The 19,069-nt window shown below is 37.8% G+C and overlaps 3 protein-coding genes across 5 annotated transcripts; 2 read left to right on the top strand and 1 right to left on the bottom strand.

Moving 5' to 3' along the window:
- Positions 1 to 21: 21 nt before the first annotated feature.
- Positions 22 to 15,999, bottom strand: LOC108044722 (kinesin-like protein KIF14). Its single transcript, XM_044459455.1, has 2 exons — positions 14,431 to 15,999; positions 22 to 2,016 (listed from the first exon to the last, which is right to left on the bottom strand). The coding sequence occupies exons 1-2, from the start codon at positions 15,862 to 15,864 to the stop codon at positions 112 to 114; spliced, it is 3,339 nt and encodes a 1,112-aa protein (XP_044315390.1). The 5' UTR covers positions 15,865 to 15,999; the 3' UTR covers positions 22 to 111.
- On the top strand, positions 5,246 to 12,003 carry LOC108044724. Of its 3 annotated transcripts, none has more exons than XM_044459456.1 (2): positions 5,246 to 5,738; positions 11,793 to 12,003. In XM_044459456.1, the coding sequence occupies exons 1-2, from the start codon at positions 5,582 to 5,584 to the stop codon at positions 11,945 to 11,947; spliced, it is 312 nt and encodes a 103-aa protein (XP_044315391.1). In that variant the 5' UTR covers positions 5,246 to 5,581; the 3' UTR covers positions 11,948 to 12,003. The 3 variants fall into 3 exon arrangements, with proteins under 3 accessions (XP_044315391.1, XP_016979317.2, XP_016990666.1); XM_017123828.2 differs by lacking the exon at positions 11,793 to 12,003 and adding an exon at positions 7,313 to 7,604 and having other exon boundaries at positions 5,248 to 5,738; XM_017135177.2 differs by lacking the exon at positions 5,246 to 5,738 and adding an exon at positions 10,922 to 11,107.
- A 603-nt stretch (positions 16,000 to 16,602) lies between the features above and the next one.
- LOC108052714 (6-pyruvoyl tetrahydrobiopterin synthase) lies at positions 16,603 to 18,663 on the top strand. Its single transcript, XM_017135181.2, has 5 exons — positions 16,603 to 16,717; positions 16,781 to 17,134; positions 17,244 to 17,323; positions 18,014 to 18,159; positions 18,222 to 18,663. Exons 2-5 carry the CDS (start codon positions 17,067 to 17,069, stop codon positions 18,432 to 18,434), a joined length of 507 nt encoding a protein of 168 aa, XP_016990670.1. The 5' UTR covers positions 16,603 to 16,717; positions 16,781 to 17,066; the 3' UTR covers positions 18,435 to 18,663.
- The last annotated feature ends 406 nt before the right edge of the window (positions 18,664 to 19,069 follow it).

Genomic DNA, 19,069 nt, shown 5'->3' with positions numbered 1-19,069 from the left:
TTTTATTTTTAAAAACCAATATACAAAATATATATATATTTAAAAACATAAAAACAAACACAAAGCACATTGCAGCATAAAATCTAGTTCAAGGTGCGAACTAATCATCCGTCAATCGATAAGAAAGCGCACTGCCTTCTGTGTTTTCGTTGGCGAGGTGACATTTGCAGTGGCCTCCGCTCGAGCCAATGAAGTGTGCATTCCGTTTAACACGATGTCCAGTTGAGACAGTGCCTCCTGCATGCTGACGGCTAGGGCACCGCTGTCCTGTTGATTCTCCCGTTCATGAAGTGCTCTCTCGCAGTGCCTCTGCAGGCGTTGGGCGGATCGCTGCATCATCTGCAGCTCATGGTGGACGAGTGCGGTGAAACTATTCTGGTTGCCCGGCGTCTCCTCGGGATCGTACGTCAGCAGGCGTTTGGTGTACTGCACCAGCTGGCTGCCCGGCGAAGGTGTATTGCTGCTGCTGGACACATTTAGTAGCCTCTTCAGCGGTTTATTCAACAGCACATCCTTCATGGCGCTCAAGTTTAAGGCGATGCGACTAGAGTTATGGGTGTCGCTTAAGGTATCGTTGAGTTCCACATCCAGTGGCTCCCAGTCAACCTCGACACTCTGAAAAATGGTCTTGGCATTAAGTTTCTCCGGCTGCTCTGCATTATCTCTGACCAAATCCAACCACACACCCAATCTGGCAGTGGGCCACTCGGCTTTGAGGCCACGCTGCTTGTCCAGGATCAGGATTACCGTGCGCAGGAGGCCAAATTCATCAGGTGTCTGCGTTTGTCGGAACTCCAAAGACAGGTCTAACTGGCGACAGCGTTGGGTGGCCTCCTTTACCATGAGCTGTGTTTTGTGAAGACTTTCCTCCGAGGGATTCAGCATGATGCGTTGGATGTCCTCTAGGATGGTGGATTTTTGGGCTGGCGTCGATTCTGCGTCCTCCTGCCTAAGAGGCGTATGCTCTTGCTGCTGGGCCAATGCCAAAGCTTGGCGCTCTGTTTCTAACATCTCGCTGTTGCACTTGTACTTGAACTGCTCCAGTTCGAGGCACTGCAGCCGCTCCTCAAAGTCCCGGGCATGCTGAGCCCGCTCCTGTTCGATGCGAGTCAGAGCAGCTCGCTTTTCCGCCTCCAATTCCAATCGCAACTGCTGCTCCTGCTTTTGCAGGATCTCCTGGTGTGCCAACTGGAAGTCCACCGGGTGCTCCGCCTTGCTTCTTTGCGAGCAAAAGGGATTGGATATGCGGAAATAATGTGAGCCACCGATAACCAGACGATCACCATGGAACAGCTGACGGCGATCCTGCAGGAGTTCTCCGTTTACGTAGGTTTCAAAGTCCTCGCTGCCGGGAATGACATATAACTTGCCACCACGTTCGTGCTCGATGCTGCAGTGCTGCAGAGCCACAAGTGGACCATCCAGTACTATATCCGGCTGTGAGTTGGCACCTCCTCCTGGCAGACGACCTCGACCTATGCGGACGAGTCCTTGCGGCAGAAGGTAGAACAACGTGCCGCTCAGTATAGGGTCTGCGGTTAGATTCACCAGACAGGCCTGCTTCTGCTCGGCGGTAAGTTCCAGAGCCAAACCTCGACGTTTCAGGACTCGCAGCTCCGACTTGCGCTGATCTTCCGCCTCCTTGAGTTTCTCCATCCAGGACTTCTGAGCCCGATTAAGTTCCCTTTCCCGCTCAGCCAGCTGTTGACGCAGTGCCTCCACCTCAGTGTCATCCACCGATGTTTCGATAATGATCTTTCGTGGCACTGGGTTGTTATTATTGCCGGATAAACGCCGCTGGCGTTCGTACTCATTCCTCAGCGACTTCAGGCGATCCACTTCGGCGCGCAGATCCCGGATGATCTTGTCATGTGGCGATTCGTTCACCTTCACCCGGTTGACGATGGAACGCGCCTTACAGGCGTACCGTAAAGTGGCCAGGGTCTCATCTGCGTGCAGGCTGGCCGGCGATATGGTGGCCAACATGACTGTCTTCGAATTCCCACCGAGGTTTTCCTGGAAAGAGGAGACAGCAACAAAAATATTCAGACCTCTGGGATGCATCTTGTATTTGGGTGACTAATTGTATTGTTTTGATGTTAATCTCTAAGGTAAATCAAGTTATTTATTTGCTGGTTCAATATGGCATAAAAATCTGGGTATTGCCTTCATTGCTTTCCATTTATATAGCGTTACTCATAGGTGTCAATATACAATATACTTTTTTAACATCTACTTAGAACAAATACAAAACAACTGAATCAACGAATATACATACATATATCACTAATTTCAGTGAATGTAATATGTGGCATGAACCGATCATAAAACTTAATGGTTTAAATTGAAGCCAATTAAATTACGCCCAGTAAAGCCAAAAACCACTTGAATAAAGCTTTTTTGATTTTAAGTAGTCGCTATTTCATTTTAAGTGCCTTTTTAACAAAAGGACTTTTGTGGGCTGCATCATATATCTACATATGTATTTTAAAAGAGCAGCTTTTGGGGGAGATACGCCATTTTGAATATACATTATCTGTATAAATAAAAATTAACAAAAATTTGATGAATAAAATATTGTTCGGATAATGAAAATGTTAATAGAAATAAAGAAATTCGTGTTCTAAATGTTCGATTTCAAATGGAACCCAGATCAGCGATAAATCTTTAAACATCCCGCTACGAACAAAATTGTATAAACAACAAAAATGAATAAAGAATCATTAAAAACTGTTTGTATAATTTGAATGGTTCTTATATTGTTATTGAATATGGTCCATTTAAGTTCGATGTGATAAGGATGGTTTCACATACAGTCTGAATAAAATAAAATAAATATGATTACCAATAAATATATATTTGACGCGTCTTATCAGGCAATTCAAAGAACTGAAACCATACCAAATTGATAAAGGTAGTTTTTTCTTTACTTTACGAAAAGCGATATACCCCTGTATGTGAGGTGTAAACATTAAACCCATGGCGACTGTAAGGCACTTCAAAGCACTCACAACAGATGCGTTAAAATCTCAAGGAATGGAAAATAGACAATCTAACCTTTGAGTATGTGTTTTCGATTGTGGACTTGGCGCGGTAAGGCCGGGCAAATGATACGGCTCCGTCCATCTGTTTGCGTAAAACTACCGTGACAAAGGCACCCACTGATGATCATTATCGCTTTACTTATCAGAAACTGCAGTGCGAGGAGGGAGATAGCAATAGACAAGTTGTTGTGCCAACAAAATACATTTGCATGTGCTTACACAGAAAAAAAATGTATATGAAATGATTAAAAATCTTATGAATTTTCATAGAAACTTAAAAAAGGTCAGAAAATGTCAACTTAATATAATACCACATTCCAAATTGATTTTGAAAATGTATTTTATTTTAGAATCAAATATATAACAAATTTTGAGTATGGTAACTCACATACATATGTATATGAGCCAATGTTTGGTAGACGAAAAATGTAAATATCTAATTGAGAAGCTCCTTTGAATCTCTTTTTATGACTGTGATCTATATTTTATAGATATGTACATACATATATAAATAGAGGTTTGTATTAAGTATTTAGTACACATACTTGGCAGTGTGCGTAAGTGACACTTGTTTGATTAAGCAGGTCAGCACCGTGAGCAGGACAAGAGAACGAATCGGAAAGAGGAGAGATGATTGCACAAACTGCGCAGCAGCAGCGACGTAGCTGTTCACAGTGGTCGAATTTACATTGACATCCCATTAAAAATAATTATCAAAACTTTTAGCGACCTCAAGGGGCCTGTCGTGGCCGCCTGATTGTCTGAAACTGGGTCCATTACCCGCAAATTGATTTAATCAATGACGGGAATCGCTGTTAGTCATTCGCGTACCAAAACGTACCATACAACAACATTTTTAACTAAATATAGATTTGAACGTCCTCCCACTTTGGAAATTTGTCACGATCTTCCATAATGACCGAAATTCGCGTGTACCGAACTAAAACCGCAGAAACCTGCTAATAGCGGCGGTACGTACTATAAAGAAAATACAACAAAAACCTTGATCAGAACCGGATAAAATGACGTAGACCATTTATTAACACTAGATTTACGCAAATTTACAAAAATATTCGAAAACACTTAACCTCTAGCCAAGTGCAAAAAATGCAGCTTGTGGTTTTACATGTTTTGTGCGATTTTTCAGTCTCCATTTAAAATAATTTATATTTTCACCATGGAAAGTTTATAAAACAGACCCGAAATTTCAGCACTTCAAGTCCCCAATGAAACCCCACTTGGCAACCGAATTTCTTTTAACAAATCAGGATAAATCGGAGGTCTAGACTGTTATTAGCGAACCTTATAAAGATATATCCAATTCCACAGATGATCAGCCGGCGAACATCCATCAGATCACTCTCATGACTACCGTTTTTCGTCATCTTTTCGGTATTAGCAATTGGTCGCTAATAAGTAAAACTTCCAAGAGTATTGTTCATGCCTCCAGGTAATTAACATTTATTAAAAATTATCAAACTAACACGAGGTGAATCATTTGGAAAATGGTTGATTTTAAAAATGTACGAACTTAAACAGATTCGTCCCACTGTGTCTCATGTGAGAGCTGTAACCACTGTGGAAACACTCGAAGGGGCGGGTTTGGTTGGAAGGGTAAGCTTCAACAAAAGCACGAGACGCGAAAACATAACAAAACACAATGCCATACATACGTGTATAAAAACAGGCATACACATATTATAGTACAATGGTAGGCACAATACTATCAACACAATATATCAAAATGTAAATTTATTTCCTGATAATAAGTAAATAAAGCAGAAACGCCTAAAGGTATCACAGAAGCTCGTTGTATTTTATTTATAAGCTTAATAAATGTGACTGTAAGAAAATTAATATCAAAGGACTTTTGAAGACCCTTTTAAGTAAAAAGATTTGTTTCTGGATTTCCAAACTAACCATTTTTTGTATTTACATGTTATAGTCAAAGCCCAAAATCAAACTATTTAGAAAATAGTAAATTACTGCAGTGAAACTTTTTTTGGGAATCTGTGTTGAAAAAACTCCCAAAAACTTCTTTAAAAATAGGTTTTTTTTTTAACCCAACTTACAATGTTCCATTATTATGCCCTTGAGTGTGCTTAAACATCCACACGTAGGCACAGCAGTAAATATGGTGGAGACCCGAAGTCGGCAGAAAAACAAGAGCCGAACGAACGAGAGCTACAAAAATGCAGTAACTCTAGCATTCGGCTTTCAGTTTCATGAGAGACTTCCACCAGAGTACATCGAATGTCGGTGAAATATCAAAGAAAATCCACTAAATAAGATAGCAGATACCGATACCTTGACTTGGTATTCCACAAAAAGTGCATTTAAAAATACGCGTTATTCAGAAGAAAAAGAAGCAAGTGATTCAAACAGAGTTCATTGGACCCCCAAGAAATCAGAGAGACAGAGTAAACGACCTCGCACAACGCGCGCAAAAAGAGAGAAAAAACACACCCACATCCCAATCAATAGCATTGCAACGCTCCTTACAAGGGGAAAAAAAGAAGAAGAATAAAACAACCAAAATGGATGTTTGGGGATTCTGCGTTAGCGATACTACGATGGCATATGGCGGTTCGATGCGCCATGGATATTACCGGGATTACGAGCAGTTTCCCTACGGAACCCTCGAATCCACCACATCCCCTCATGCGGTCAAGGATTGCTACAGTCGAGTGCAAGGTAATTTTTGTGGATAGCATCTGTAAATGGAGATAGCGGTTAAACTACTGTCGCATACCCTCAAATGCACTGGGGAAAAAACAAGAGATAAAGAAAAGCACGTTCCGTAGTTGTATTTGTGAATTGCGTGTGGTGTTTGTTGTTTTTGCAAGAGTTTATAAATAGCCAGCCTGATTTCTTGGCCGCATGTGTATGTGTGCGGCGAACACGCCTTAATTTTTTGCGCACAAACACAGGGTGCCTAAAGTTTCTCGGCCCAACTTGCCTTATCAACTCCCCCCTCATATTTACGGCTTAAATCCACGTGCTGTAAGATATTGGCGCTTTATTTCATACATATAGCAACAAAAACACGTAGACAAGGTTCAGTCAAAAATTTCCGGTATTTCAAAGTTAAAGCGCAATTAAGATATAAACGTATACAAACGACTATATCGTAACTCGAGGAAAATCGTAAAATGCAATAAAAAATATACTTTGTATGATTATTTTAAAGGTGATTAAACTCAATCTTATGGAGGTCAGTCGAGTCCATTAAAAGACCCTCCGCATTCGATCTTTATACGATAATTAAATAGACAGACATCCAAACCTGACTGTACCTCTAGAATTGGCTCACAAAAAGGTGAGCAGGTGGTCGGACAATGGATTCTTTTTGGTGGAAGACGAATAAAGCAGGGCTTCATTGTGTTTGTGTGCCAAAATTAAAGCGCAATAACAAAACTGAGGTGTGCGAAAGGTAAACTTTTGTTGTTGCTTATATCCGAGTAGTATATGACTAATTATGCCCACTGCATTATCAGGTACACAGGACAAAAAATATATTATTTTGAATTTTAAACATAAACATAAACAAAATGTTGAACCACAGCTTTTTACTTTAGAGATAACACAACAAATTAAATAGTTTTTAATTTGCAAGTCAAATAAAAGTTTTATATAACATTCACAATCATTTTTGTAAGAAAACATTTGTGAACCAATAGATCGCTATTTTGTTCAGTGTAGAGTACAATTATAGATTATGCAAGGTCGCTTATCACTGGCTATGAATAGAATCTTTCCAAATGGATCGGCATGGCCTTTAATAATAACCGTTTAGCATTTAACATGGTCAATTGAGCAATCATAGAAATAGTTGAATCCATAAGGGCAGGTCGCCTAAGCACTTTGAGTGTTCATGCGGCTGTGTTCAAAATAAATGTAGTGGTAGCTTTAGAAAAACCTACTAAAGTTAAAATTATAAAAATATTTCTTGCGTAAAATGAAATCTGTACATGAATTCAAATTTTTAATCTTTATAAGAACATGCTAATAGTCTAATATTTTGAACACAGTTGTTTGTGTCACAGGGTCACGCATTTATAAAACGGAATCGAAAAAAGGGGAGATAGATGTCGACGTGACGTCGCGAGCGTAAAATCAACGACGTCACGTAGTCAAAAATCAGCTGTTTGGCCCAGAAGGGCGTTCAAGTGGGCACGTAGGCCAAAACACAGTGGAGATACAGACGAGGGCAAACAGATAATGCGATCTTAACTAATCATGGCCCTATCCTATCCTTTCTATTACAGAAAAATGTAAGCAGATAAAAACCGAGAAGCAGATGAGGAAGGATTGTCCTTTCTGCAAGGAGCACAAGAAGCGGCCGCTCATTAATTACATGCGCAAGCGGGAGCAGCGCAAGCACCATGACAGCATCTGCGAGGACGAGGAGGAGATGCACGAACATGAGCTGGAGCACGCCCACAGTCACAGCCACGATGTGGTGTCCTCCGTCCTTGCGGCCCCCCAAAGCTGCAAGGTGTGAGAGGAAGCGGGACGACTCTACTACAGTTGATTCCCACAGACATTCGCGAAATGCCATATATATAAATATATAACCAGAAGAAAGGAAAGAAAACCTGAAAAGATGAAAAAACCTGAAAAAGTTACAACAAAAACAAAGAAAAACCAGAGGAGAAAAGAGAAAAAAGCTGTTAAAGACGATGATTGCAACAATAATCCAAGGCGACTGTACCCTTTTTTTAATGGTTGCCCCAGCATTTCCGCATCGCGAATACACTACCATTTACAACAGCAAGAACAACTTGATACCAATTTACAATTCCCCTTACCCATTATCTACTACAATTTCGTTTTGAGCCAACTTCGCAGTTATGTACAACTATAAACAGTAATTTGTTTACCGACAAACAAACAGCGCACGATGAAAAAATCAAATAACGAAAACCTGCCCCGCTTGACCAACGCATTTTTTTGATCTTAGGCAAACGAGAACATCATGAAAAAAGCTTAAAAAAAAAACAAAAAAAATATATATACAAAAAAACAACAAGGGATGCAAAAATAGCAGAAAAACTGAATTTTCTATTTTGCGAACGAGACTGAGTAAACTGCAGTAGAAAATTGTTAAGCTAAAATTGTGTTTTTTCGTTAGTTTTTTTTGACCTAATTGGATCAGTTACAGGTATACCATATTAACGAACAAAAAATAAGGAGAACTAACAAGAAAAATGCTTCATTGGCGCAAACTAAGGTTTATAAATATTATTTTTTCGATATATGTGTAGCTACGTATACTTTGGACCCCGATTTTTATTGTATCCTTGTCTATATTAGACATTTCCCTTATATTTATTGTAATACCAACTGATCATTGCACAGTCCGAGCAGGTGTCAAAATTAATCGTAATACTGCTATATACATATTTAAAAGTTGAACATGTTTTTAAAGTTTATGCCAAGTTAAATTTTGTTAACTGAAAATAATTTTAGGCCATTTGGTGTCAAGCTGAACTGTGCAAAAAGAAAGACAGCAATGATATAAAAACGATTTAACTTTTGCATTAGTCATTTAAGTAATTGATCAAAAAATGTATTAATTTGTAAAGAAATTTGCTTGCAGGTACCGAGAAAATTTTCAATTTATACAATGTTATTTATCATAAATATTATATATTAATGTTAAATTTAAATTATATATAATTCAATAAAAATATAAATTTAAAAAAAATATATAACTTTGAAATTTTTGTTTTCTTTTAACTTTAAAAAAGAGAAAGCGGAGAAAAAATATGTGTCTTTGATACGATTTCTAAAATCAAGTCAAGATTTTATCGGGAAAACGGCCTTAAACTATGATTTCATATTACCATTTGCCTTTAGTAGTAGACATCTGTTCCAGTTACATTGGGGTGGGTCAGTTCAGACCACCGACTTAAACTGGTTTCGTTTTCCGAAAAAATTCCTTAATTTTTTATGCAAATCTTTACGGAAATCTTTCCGTCTCGCACCAATTTACTAATTGAAGTTAATATGTCTTTTGTAGACTAATCGAAAAATATTCCTCAGGTTAAATAAAAGTTAAATATCAAATTAGGCAAATACTTGATGGCTAAGGTCAGTGATTAAGAGATTACCCTGGGAACTGTATTTGACCCAGAAAAAAATCCTCGAATCATAATAAACCGACCTGGAACTTGACCATGCAAAAGTGATCTACTTGTTTCCTAGATCTGTCGTTTAAACAATCTAGGTTTGTTCAAACATAACCTCACTTAAATTATTTCCCACTCAACTAAACTGATTTGAATTAGAGCAATGAACATTTGACATGCGTTGATGAGATCAGTTGGTCGGTGCTTTAATCATAAAAGTCAAGAACAGCAGCGAATAAAAACTTAAATTGCTCTTTCTCCTTGTTTCCAGATAGGGTGATCAAATTGTGAATTGCCCCATACGCCATATATCTATGTACATATCTGTACGAATGAGTATGCATCGGCATTTGCAATGGGGTATACGGGGAAAGCGGGTTTTGAGAAAAACCACTCATGGAGGGAAGCCATATATTTTGTTGTTTATACAATGAATTCGATTCATTATACCCGTTACTCGTAGAGTAAAAGGGTATATTGTATTCGTGCAAAAGTATGTAACAGCTAGAAGGAAGCGTTTCCGACCCTATAAAGTATATATATTCTTGATCAGGATCACTAGCCGAGTCGATCTAGCCATGTCCGTCTGTCCGTCTGTCTGTCCGTCTGTCCGTCTGTCCGTCTGTCCGTCTGTCTGTCCGTATGAACGCTGAGATCTCGGAAACTATAAAAGCTAGAAGATTGATATTTTGCATGTAGATTTTAGAAGTTCCTACGCAGCGCAAGTTTGTTTCAAAATGGTGCCACGCCCCCTTTAACGCCCACAATCGCTTATATACGATTTTAAAAATTTAAATATTTCGGAAAAGTAAAAATGCAGTTTTATTGTGTTTATCAATACCTATCGAAATGTAGAAGAAATTTTTCAAATCGGACCATTCGTTAAAAAGTTATGCGTGATCAAAGTTTCTATCTCCATCTCCCTCGCACTCCCTTTACCTGAGTAACGGGTATCTGATAGTCGGGGCACCCGACTATAGCATTCTCTCTTGTTTTATATTCAATGTTAACCACTTCGCTCAGGGAATATAACGAACTGGGGGTGAAAGAGCGATTTATAGTATTCTAAGCTAGCTTGAGTTACAATTGTTGTTATGTGGGAAAATTAACCGAAACGACACGTTCTATTATATAATGCAAACGTGTTCAACGTTAAATAGGTAACAACAAATTTGTACTTAACTTTCCCTTTTCCATATTTATTTTTCTTCACTATTTTAATCCATATTAATTCATTATTTAAATGCCAACTGACATGCCTCCAATATACAATTATGAGTTTTGTTCAATTAGCAACAGAAATCGTTTCAAAGCTTTCCTGGCATTATTAAAATTATTATATGGCTTTATTTTTCTTTAAATGTCGGGTTGTATTGATCCGGTTAATTATCGTTAATTTGTTAACTACAAACGTGGCCTATTTGAAAATGCACACAGACAGACCCCAACTGTTGCTAATTATGAAAATAATAAAATGACGTAGCCCCTAGTGGCACGCTTTGTGTATTAAACACGTATTGAACCCGTCAGATCAACTCATATTTAAATCGTGTGAACTGTACTCCATTTGCATTCAATTCGATGTTTCTGGATTATATTTGAAAACCAAAATCCACCCATAATCTACACAATGTTTGTGGGCAACCGTAGAGAGTTCGGGAAATGTTGATTAAAAATTCACTGCGGTTTCTAGGGGCTTTGCACACGAACAAGTTTGCTGGGAATTTATTTAGAAAGCTTGCTTGGGGTTCGACACTTGCAGTTCTAAAGTTCTTACAGTCATGTGAAGGTCATACCGAGTTAAAAAAAAAAAAATTCTTACAAAAAAATTAAGAACATAACTAAAAGGATATTTCTCAAAAAAAACATTTAAAATGCTGAGTCGCCTGCTAAAAAAATTGAGAGTTTCTAAGGGAGTAAAGTCCCAAGGTGATTTTCACTAAATATTTAAAAAAAAATGTGACAAACAAAATCCAAACTAATTTAAAATTATACACACATTCAATGCCTAATTTTATCCAGTTGGCTAACGAAAAAACTAGAAAATTACTTTTTGGCAGAACATTTTAGTAAAGGAACCAAATTTAAATTTAAATGCCACCTAATAGCAGTTTTTACTTTCACAAATTAAAAATAGTACTTAATAGCTCACATATTTTTTTTTTAACGAGTTATTAAAATCTTTAGATAATGGACTGTTTACAATAGTCCGAATTTGTATATGATGTTTGTTGTCATAAACAGAAACGGTTGGAAGACTTTCAAACTTTTATTAATTTAAATATTTAAAGCAGAGTTTATATCCAATTATAAATGGAATGTCATTTAAGTTGAAAACTAGTTTAGAACTCGTTTATAACTTAAAATATATGAAATACTTAAAAATAATTATAGACTAACTACAAAGGCTGATAGATGAAACTAAAAGATTGCAATCAATAACTTATTTTACTGGGCATTCGAAATTATCTTACTTTGTTTATAATTACTGATTTGAATTTGGTTTATTTAAGTATTTTACGTGTACTGCATTTCAACAATGTGTAAATTTGCAGTTGTCATCAATTCAGTATCTATATACATTATTCATATTGTGTTCAAATTGTTATTACAGGTCTTAAGGATGGGAAAAAGTTGAGCAAGGGCAATTGTAAATGCGAGCCTACGGCCTGTAAATGTGGAAAAAGGCGACAACGACAGCAACACATAAAATTGTTGGTGTCGCAACTTAGAAGACGCGATAACGTATCAAGTGGTTTATTGTTTTAGTACCAGAGTACACCAGAAAAAATAAAATACAATAAAAAGGAACTTTATCTTCAAAAGTATTTTTAAATCGCTGGGGTGGCAAAGAGATGTACATGGAACTTGTGTTTATTATGCATAGATAGGAAAAGTACTTAAAAGATAGTCAGTCATAGAAACAATGGAAAGCAAAAACTGAAATCCCTAATGGACTCGGACAAGGTTGCTTGGTCTTTCAGGTTGGCCAACAATGTTGGCTTTTTCCTTACAAAGATCCCAAGGGGTTCCTGTTGATTTGGTAACGAAAATGGCAACGACGCCATTCTAGCAAGTATTTGTCTTCACATTTCATTGCAAAGCCCATATATTAAACTAAAACTAGTTAGGGATTCTCAAGGGCGTACTACCGTAACTTAAATAAAGGTGGCTAGACAATAAACAACAGTCAGTGGAACAGGTTTCGGGAAAAAAGTCAAGTGTGCGGACTTTGTAATACCTTCAATCAAGAGCCTTTCACTCTAGCGCCCTGTAATTACTCATCGAATAAAGAGAATGATTGTAAATTACGTCGTAAAAAGTTAAGTGTTCCTTTTTTTAGACGCAGACTACTATTATATAAAGCTCTCGCTTATGGATTGACTAAACCTTGTAATAATTCTACAATCAAGATATTACTAAAGTGGACAAAAGCTTGTGATTTTCCTTTAAAAGCAGTTGTTAACTCGAAGTATAAACAAAAGCATGTGATATATGTACTATGAAAACTTAAAACCATTACTCAATTCAAACAATTAGTACAAATCGTGAAGCAAATAATTATTAATTTGAAAATAAGGTTAAAAGGTTTATGTAATCTTGGCACATGATAATTTTGTAATTTAATGAAGAAGAAGCTTTAACTTCGTAATCTTAGTGAAATTACAGAGTTTACAAACATAGTTTTATCTATGTATGTGTTAATGAAGCCTTAAGCTTCTTCGAGATATTTACAATTGCACATTCTTTCATGATAAGAACGAACAAAATTTGAGTCAGTAAAATCAAAAAGGTAAATAAAGCCTCTGCCATATTTTCTCTTGTTTTCAAATCTTTTTTTTTATAATTTGGTAGAACGCTTACACGTGCATTTATATCAGGTCATATATTTTATAAGCAAATAAAAAAAGCACGGCAAGAGTTTAAATAGATATGATAAGAAGGCTTTAATCACACAATTGATTGAGGTGCGGGGAGGTCTTTGATTTAACTTTAAGGCCACGATAAAAAGTTGCACTATCAAATGTGATAAGACAATAATAAATAAGAAACTGGGCTATGGATTTCTATAAAAAATAAACGAACAAATAATAGCTGAGTTCAAATTTCAAATTATGTCAAATGGATTAAAAACATCTCATATTTTATTCTTTAAGCCCGTGATAAACCCAATCTAATCTTAAGCAAATTTTTTCCATTTTCCTGTTTTTCATACAATTTTGTACATACATTTATTTTAATTGAAGCAATTAGCATAATATTAGATTATATGGCCAAACAACAATCTGTCATGGGTATTTTTGCCGAATTTCAGACATCATAAAAGCAAATTCGCGTGTCTGAAAGACAGGGCGACGACACATCATCACGAGATCAAATCTCTATAAACAATGGGCATGGAGACAAAGAGTGAGCTGGAGCGTCACAACATCCATTGAAACCCAAATATCAAATTTGTATTATTGAATCGGTAGCCATCATTGGGTATGTAAATGTTTGTCTGTTTAAAATTTTTCACGAGATCAACGAGTTGGATGCATTTCCAGTGCAGTTCTTGGGACTGATTGTTTTCCGGGTAATTACTGATTGTGCGGAGACCTCATTTCTTGGTCCACCGGCTAATCAAAGCGTTGATAACTGATCTGTCCGTTGGAAATGGAAAAAGTACGGAAAATTTTGCCAAGAAATGCCTTTATGTATGTGTAGTGAAAGTATTTCTATGCAATTTCAAAAGTAAAGAACAATACCCTCAAATGGAGTTTACATTTTCAAAGACGATTAAAATAGTTCGTCTTATGGCTGAGCACGTACTACATTTCCTTAATTAATAATAATAATTTCAAAGGTATTTCAAGAGTCCTAAATATAATAACTTATTTATTAATGATTAGTGCATTTAAAGAACCCCATTTAGTTTCATATATACTAATCTAAAAAATTAATACATTTTGAATAATATCCCATAATCAAAAAAAAGGAATACAAATTATTTTTCTTTTTTACTAAAATAAATATTTATCAAATATAATATGCATTTTCAAATAGACCCGCAAAACCCTTCGTACTAATTATCATTGAATCCCACATTTGTTTTAATAGCCTTCCTTTGATTAAGATAGGGCATATACTTTTTAATCGATGTAGGAACATTTCGATTTCGGCGTTCAAGAGAATAAAGAATTATCAACAGTTAAAAGTAGTCCAACCTACTAACCCAATTGATAAGTACAAGAAAAAGTAATTGCACTCACCCTCAGAAGCCAGGTGAGCACGCTTTCCCGATAAGGGACAAACGTGCTGGGTGTTCCGGATCCCAGGGGTCCATTCCCGCCAGCTTTGCGGGAATCAGCTAGAGCAGCAATGACTTTCCCTAGCGTCAGCAGACTCTTGTTTATGCTGACGCCCTCGCGGATCCTCTCGCCATTAGATCCCGAGACACTGATGCGTTCGCTGCCCGCCAGATCAACCAGACTGATCTTGCTGCGCCGCGTCTGCCGGAGTGAGGATACCGTGCCGGAATCCGTGTCCGAGGACAGACCATCATCGCTGCTCAGGTCGGTGAGGTTCAGGACGATGTTAAAGATGGAGTGCGAGCGAGAGCTCTTGTCGTTCATTGCCGTAGAGGCAGTGGCTCGCTGCGAGTTGCCCACTGCCAGCCAGTTGCGGAGCGCCGAATACGAGTCCACCGAATGGGCACTCAGATCGACAACATAGGGTCCAAAGATGGGGTGCTCACGCACCTTCAAAGCCGGTCGCTGCAGTTGTTGCTGGACAGGAGTGGATTCCCCGGATGCAGCGGTAGCATGCTGGACACTCAGCAAATCGTGGATCTTTTCGTTGTAAATCTCGAAGTAGCTAACCTCCACCTCTACTTGCAGCTGCTCCTGCCTTTTCACCGCCTCTATTCTCCGGAATAGCTCGTGGCAGAAACGGGGAATAATGCCCGCCTCATCGTGCGGCGGTCCACCATCCAGAGCGGCATCGTCCAGCGCCTCGATGCCCATCATGCTGTAGGACTTGCCCGAACCCGTCTGCCCGTAGGCAAACAAACAGGCATTGTAGCCCTCAAAGGCGGTGTCGATCAACGGACGAGCTGTGCCCTCAAAAACCTTAGCCTGGCAGGCGTAGTTCTTCCTCTCCGGATCGCAGGAGTAATAGACCTGGTCGTAGCTGAAGAAGTGCGTCACGCCGGCCGAAGAATCGGCACTGCTGCCGGCCTGAACCGTCAACTCGTTGCTATTGCCATTGACTTGGACCACATTGGTGACCTGACCACGTGTGCACTCCAGGGCGTTTAGTGGCCGTACCCGAACCGCCACAATCATGTTGCTATCCTCGGAAACGCTGAGGCAGGACTCCATCAGGGAGTCGCGTTCCTTAACCCGGCTGCAACTAGATTTTCCGGTGCCGGGAGTCTTGGTTCTCCCGGGAGTGTTGCTATTCCTGTAGAGCGACGAGGGTGTGTAGCAGGCATTTAGGGCCGTGGGCTTGGGTTTCGGTTGCGGAGTGCCTCCATTGAAGGCCGTATTTAGCTGATCCGGACGATCCCGATCCCGCTCCTCCGTTCGCGTCATCAGCACTTTTTTCCGCAGACCACTGCCAACCGACGCCGGCGTCGATTTGTGCGGACCACGTGTCTGGAACTGCTGGATGCGTTGGCGCACTGGAGTGCTCTTGTTGCTCATCTTTTTCAGAATTATGTATTCCTTTTTCCTTAGTTAATCAATAGTTCCAAGAAGTTTCGAATTATTGCGCGGCGTCGTTGTTTGTTGATTTTCGTAGTGACGGGCGTCTGCCGATAACAAAGCAGGGTTGATATCAGGGTCTGGCAACGCCGACAGTTACTGGAGACGGGTAAAATGTATTAAAGAATATTTAATTTTTAACGATCTCTTTAAACTGAATTATGTATTTTTACTTCTTAGGTTTAATTATTTTTTATATGGTGCAACACACCTAGTTAATTATTGTATTATCACAACAATATGTAATTTATAAAAATATGTATATTTAAATAATATTCATTTATAAATATTATCTTTAAAAATTATTTTTTAATTTGCATTTTCTAGTTAAATTGAACATTAGCGGAACTTATTGAAGTTCCAATTTAAATCACTAAGAACAGGCTAAGTTATTCGCCAACTTAAGTCACAGTGATGATAAGTGTAAATGGCTCATTTCTATCTGATAACCGATAGCACCTTGTTATCGTTAATGACGATTCGTTATCAGCTGTAACGAGTGTTGCCAATTTCGTCTTTTCCCGTCAAATCTGGATTTAAATAAGTTTTAGAAAAAACCCTTGAAGTTGATGAATACGTGCCATAAATACAAATATACATATAAAATTCCAAATTGTTTAAAATGTATTAGAAAAATAAAAGATTTATCGTTATTGCTTCCAGTTTTGCATCTTTTATTTTACAATCTATCTCGTCAAATGCAGCTTTTTTCTTCAAAGTTTTGTCAACACTGACTGTGACGAGCAACGTAGGCAAAAGTAAATATTATTATTTAATGCGCATCAAAGTAAAGGTAAGAACTTTTCGTATTGGGAAAGTAAATATGGTTTAATGTTACAACTGACTTTCGTTACAGCTTATAACAATTAATCAAATATAAATCAGAGATTAACGATTAGGAATCACTAATCAATCAGCTGCAATTAGGCAGATCAGATTTAAGCAATTCTGAATAAACTAGTTCCGAACGTGTTGTGATTCCGCAGTCGCCGCGTTTGTGGCCAATAATTTCCTTGTTCCCCCAATCCATATAAATAGGCGCAAAACGAAAGCAGGTTTTGCATTCATTGTAAAACAGTGCTAAGACGTGTGCCAATAAGTCGAGATCTAGACAATAAAGATATAGTATAAATCGGACTAGAATGTCGCAGCAACCTGTTGCCTTCCTAACTCGTCGCGAAACTTTCAGCGCTTGTCATCGTCTTCATAGGTAATTGAATTGAACCAAATTGAATCGATCCTATTGCTTGATTCAATCACGAGCTTGCAAACCAATTCAGTTTGATTAACGTTGACTTTCTGACTCTTTTTTTTCGCAGTCCCCAGTTGAGCGATGCAGAGAATCTGGAAGTCTTCGGCAAATGCAACAATTTCCACGGCCATGGACATAATTACACAGGTGAAAAGAAAATAGCCCATACTCACGAAATACAGCACCCATTTAAATGCCTGATTACCTGCAAATGGGAGACATATCGTCTAACCCAGGCTCTATCAGGCGTAACCCCCAGCAATTGGTAATTCGAGACTGAAAAATGCTTAACCATAATAGCAAACCTTGGCCGACAAGCTCGCTATCAAAACCATATTCAAGTTCAACGCTCAAAGGTGTAATCATATCTGTAGACTGGCGACCGAGAATTGATAATGAACAGCTTCAAACGAGCATATTGTGGTCCCTATACCGAGCTGATTAGGGATTAGGAATGTTTGTAGTTTCCATCAAATGAAATCTAAAAAAATCAAATCGTTCTTTGTTTGTTTCCTTGTTTAAGATTTCAATACCTATTTTACATTTTTAATTGAACTCTGACACGGCGTGATTGCAATTAAATTTTTTAATAGAGTTTTTAAATGTGTCCTTTATGAAGGCTTGGATAAGATAATAAGATATAATATAAGATGGATAAGATCAAACAAATTAAAGCGTAATTGTAAAACGCCTTAAAACGCTTTTCATGTAAAGACTCAGAATTTCAGATATTTCATTTTCAAAAAGGTGTCAAGGAAAAACAATAATTTTTCGAAAGATTATTAAGCCACAAACTTTCAATAAAATAGAGATACAATGAATTTAAATCCATTTTAGTCGAAATAACCGTTCGTGGTCCCATCGATCGGCGAACTGGAATGGTGGTGAACATCACCGAGCTTAAGGAGGCGATCGAGACAGTGATTATGAAGCGTTTGGATCACAAGAATCTTGACAAGGATGTGGAATACTTTGCTGATACAGTAAATTACCTTAAGACACACCTTGCTTGCTATGCTAATAATTGTTTCCTTTTAACCCTTAGCCCAGTACCACAGAGAATTTGGCTGTTTATATTTGGGACAACATCCGTCTGCAGCTGAAGAAACCCGAACTGCTGTACGAGGTAAAAATCCACGAGACACCAAAGAACATCATCAGCTACCGCGGTCCGTATCCGCTCAATGGAATCTATAATCCCATAAACAAACGCATAACTCACGATTCCTGCACCAATATCTCATCCGACTCGGATTAAAGGGTTAGACGGAATATATAAAATAGCATTCAAACATTGTGACATTGCCTAACGAATTTAATTGGACCAATGCTCAGCGAACACTTACCCAACCTCTTTAACAAACACGCAAAGAAAAAGACATTTAACATGTAAGGGAATAAATATACGAATTACAAAGTATGTAGAAATAATATATGTTTATGCAACATATTACTGAATAAATACTAAAGCAAATGAAAATCTTAAATATGACTTTACTTTAATAATAGTTAATAAATAAAATAAAAGCTCGTGTGACTTTATTCATTGCCTTTGCTTTTTTTCAATTAGCAAAATAATTCTAATTTAGCAAATTAAATAATTATTTCAGGAGTTATTAAGAAATGACAACATGTTCAATGACATCAGTATCAGCAGATATATGTTTTGTTTGATATTATCCAAATTGTTAAGCAGTTAGCGTTTGGTACTCATTTTAGTTATAATTATCGATGAACGAACTCCAATAATATAAACTTGATATAAATATGCTCGATTAATCTTGGTTTATTATACGATGAAATGATTTCGTTAGATCTGGAAGACAAATCCGGATCAGTTACTGAAATCTGAATTTTCGTCAATTTTAACCTTGATCCAGTCTATGTAGTGCA

The sequence above is a fragment of the Drosophila rhopaloa genome, unplaced genomic scaffold (assembly GCF_018152115.1).
Source record: "Drosophila rhopaloa isolate 14029-0021.01 unplaced genomic scaffold, ASM1815211v1 contig_2, whole genome shotgun sequence".
NCBI classification, from domain to species: Eukaryota; Metazoa; Arthropoda; class Insecta; order Diptera; family Drosophilidae; genus Drosophila; species Drosophila rhopaloa.
The sequence above is the reverse complement of the archived record's forward strand: the minus strand, read 5'-3'. Positions and strand labels throughout refer to the sequence as shown.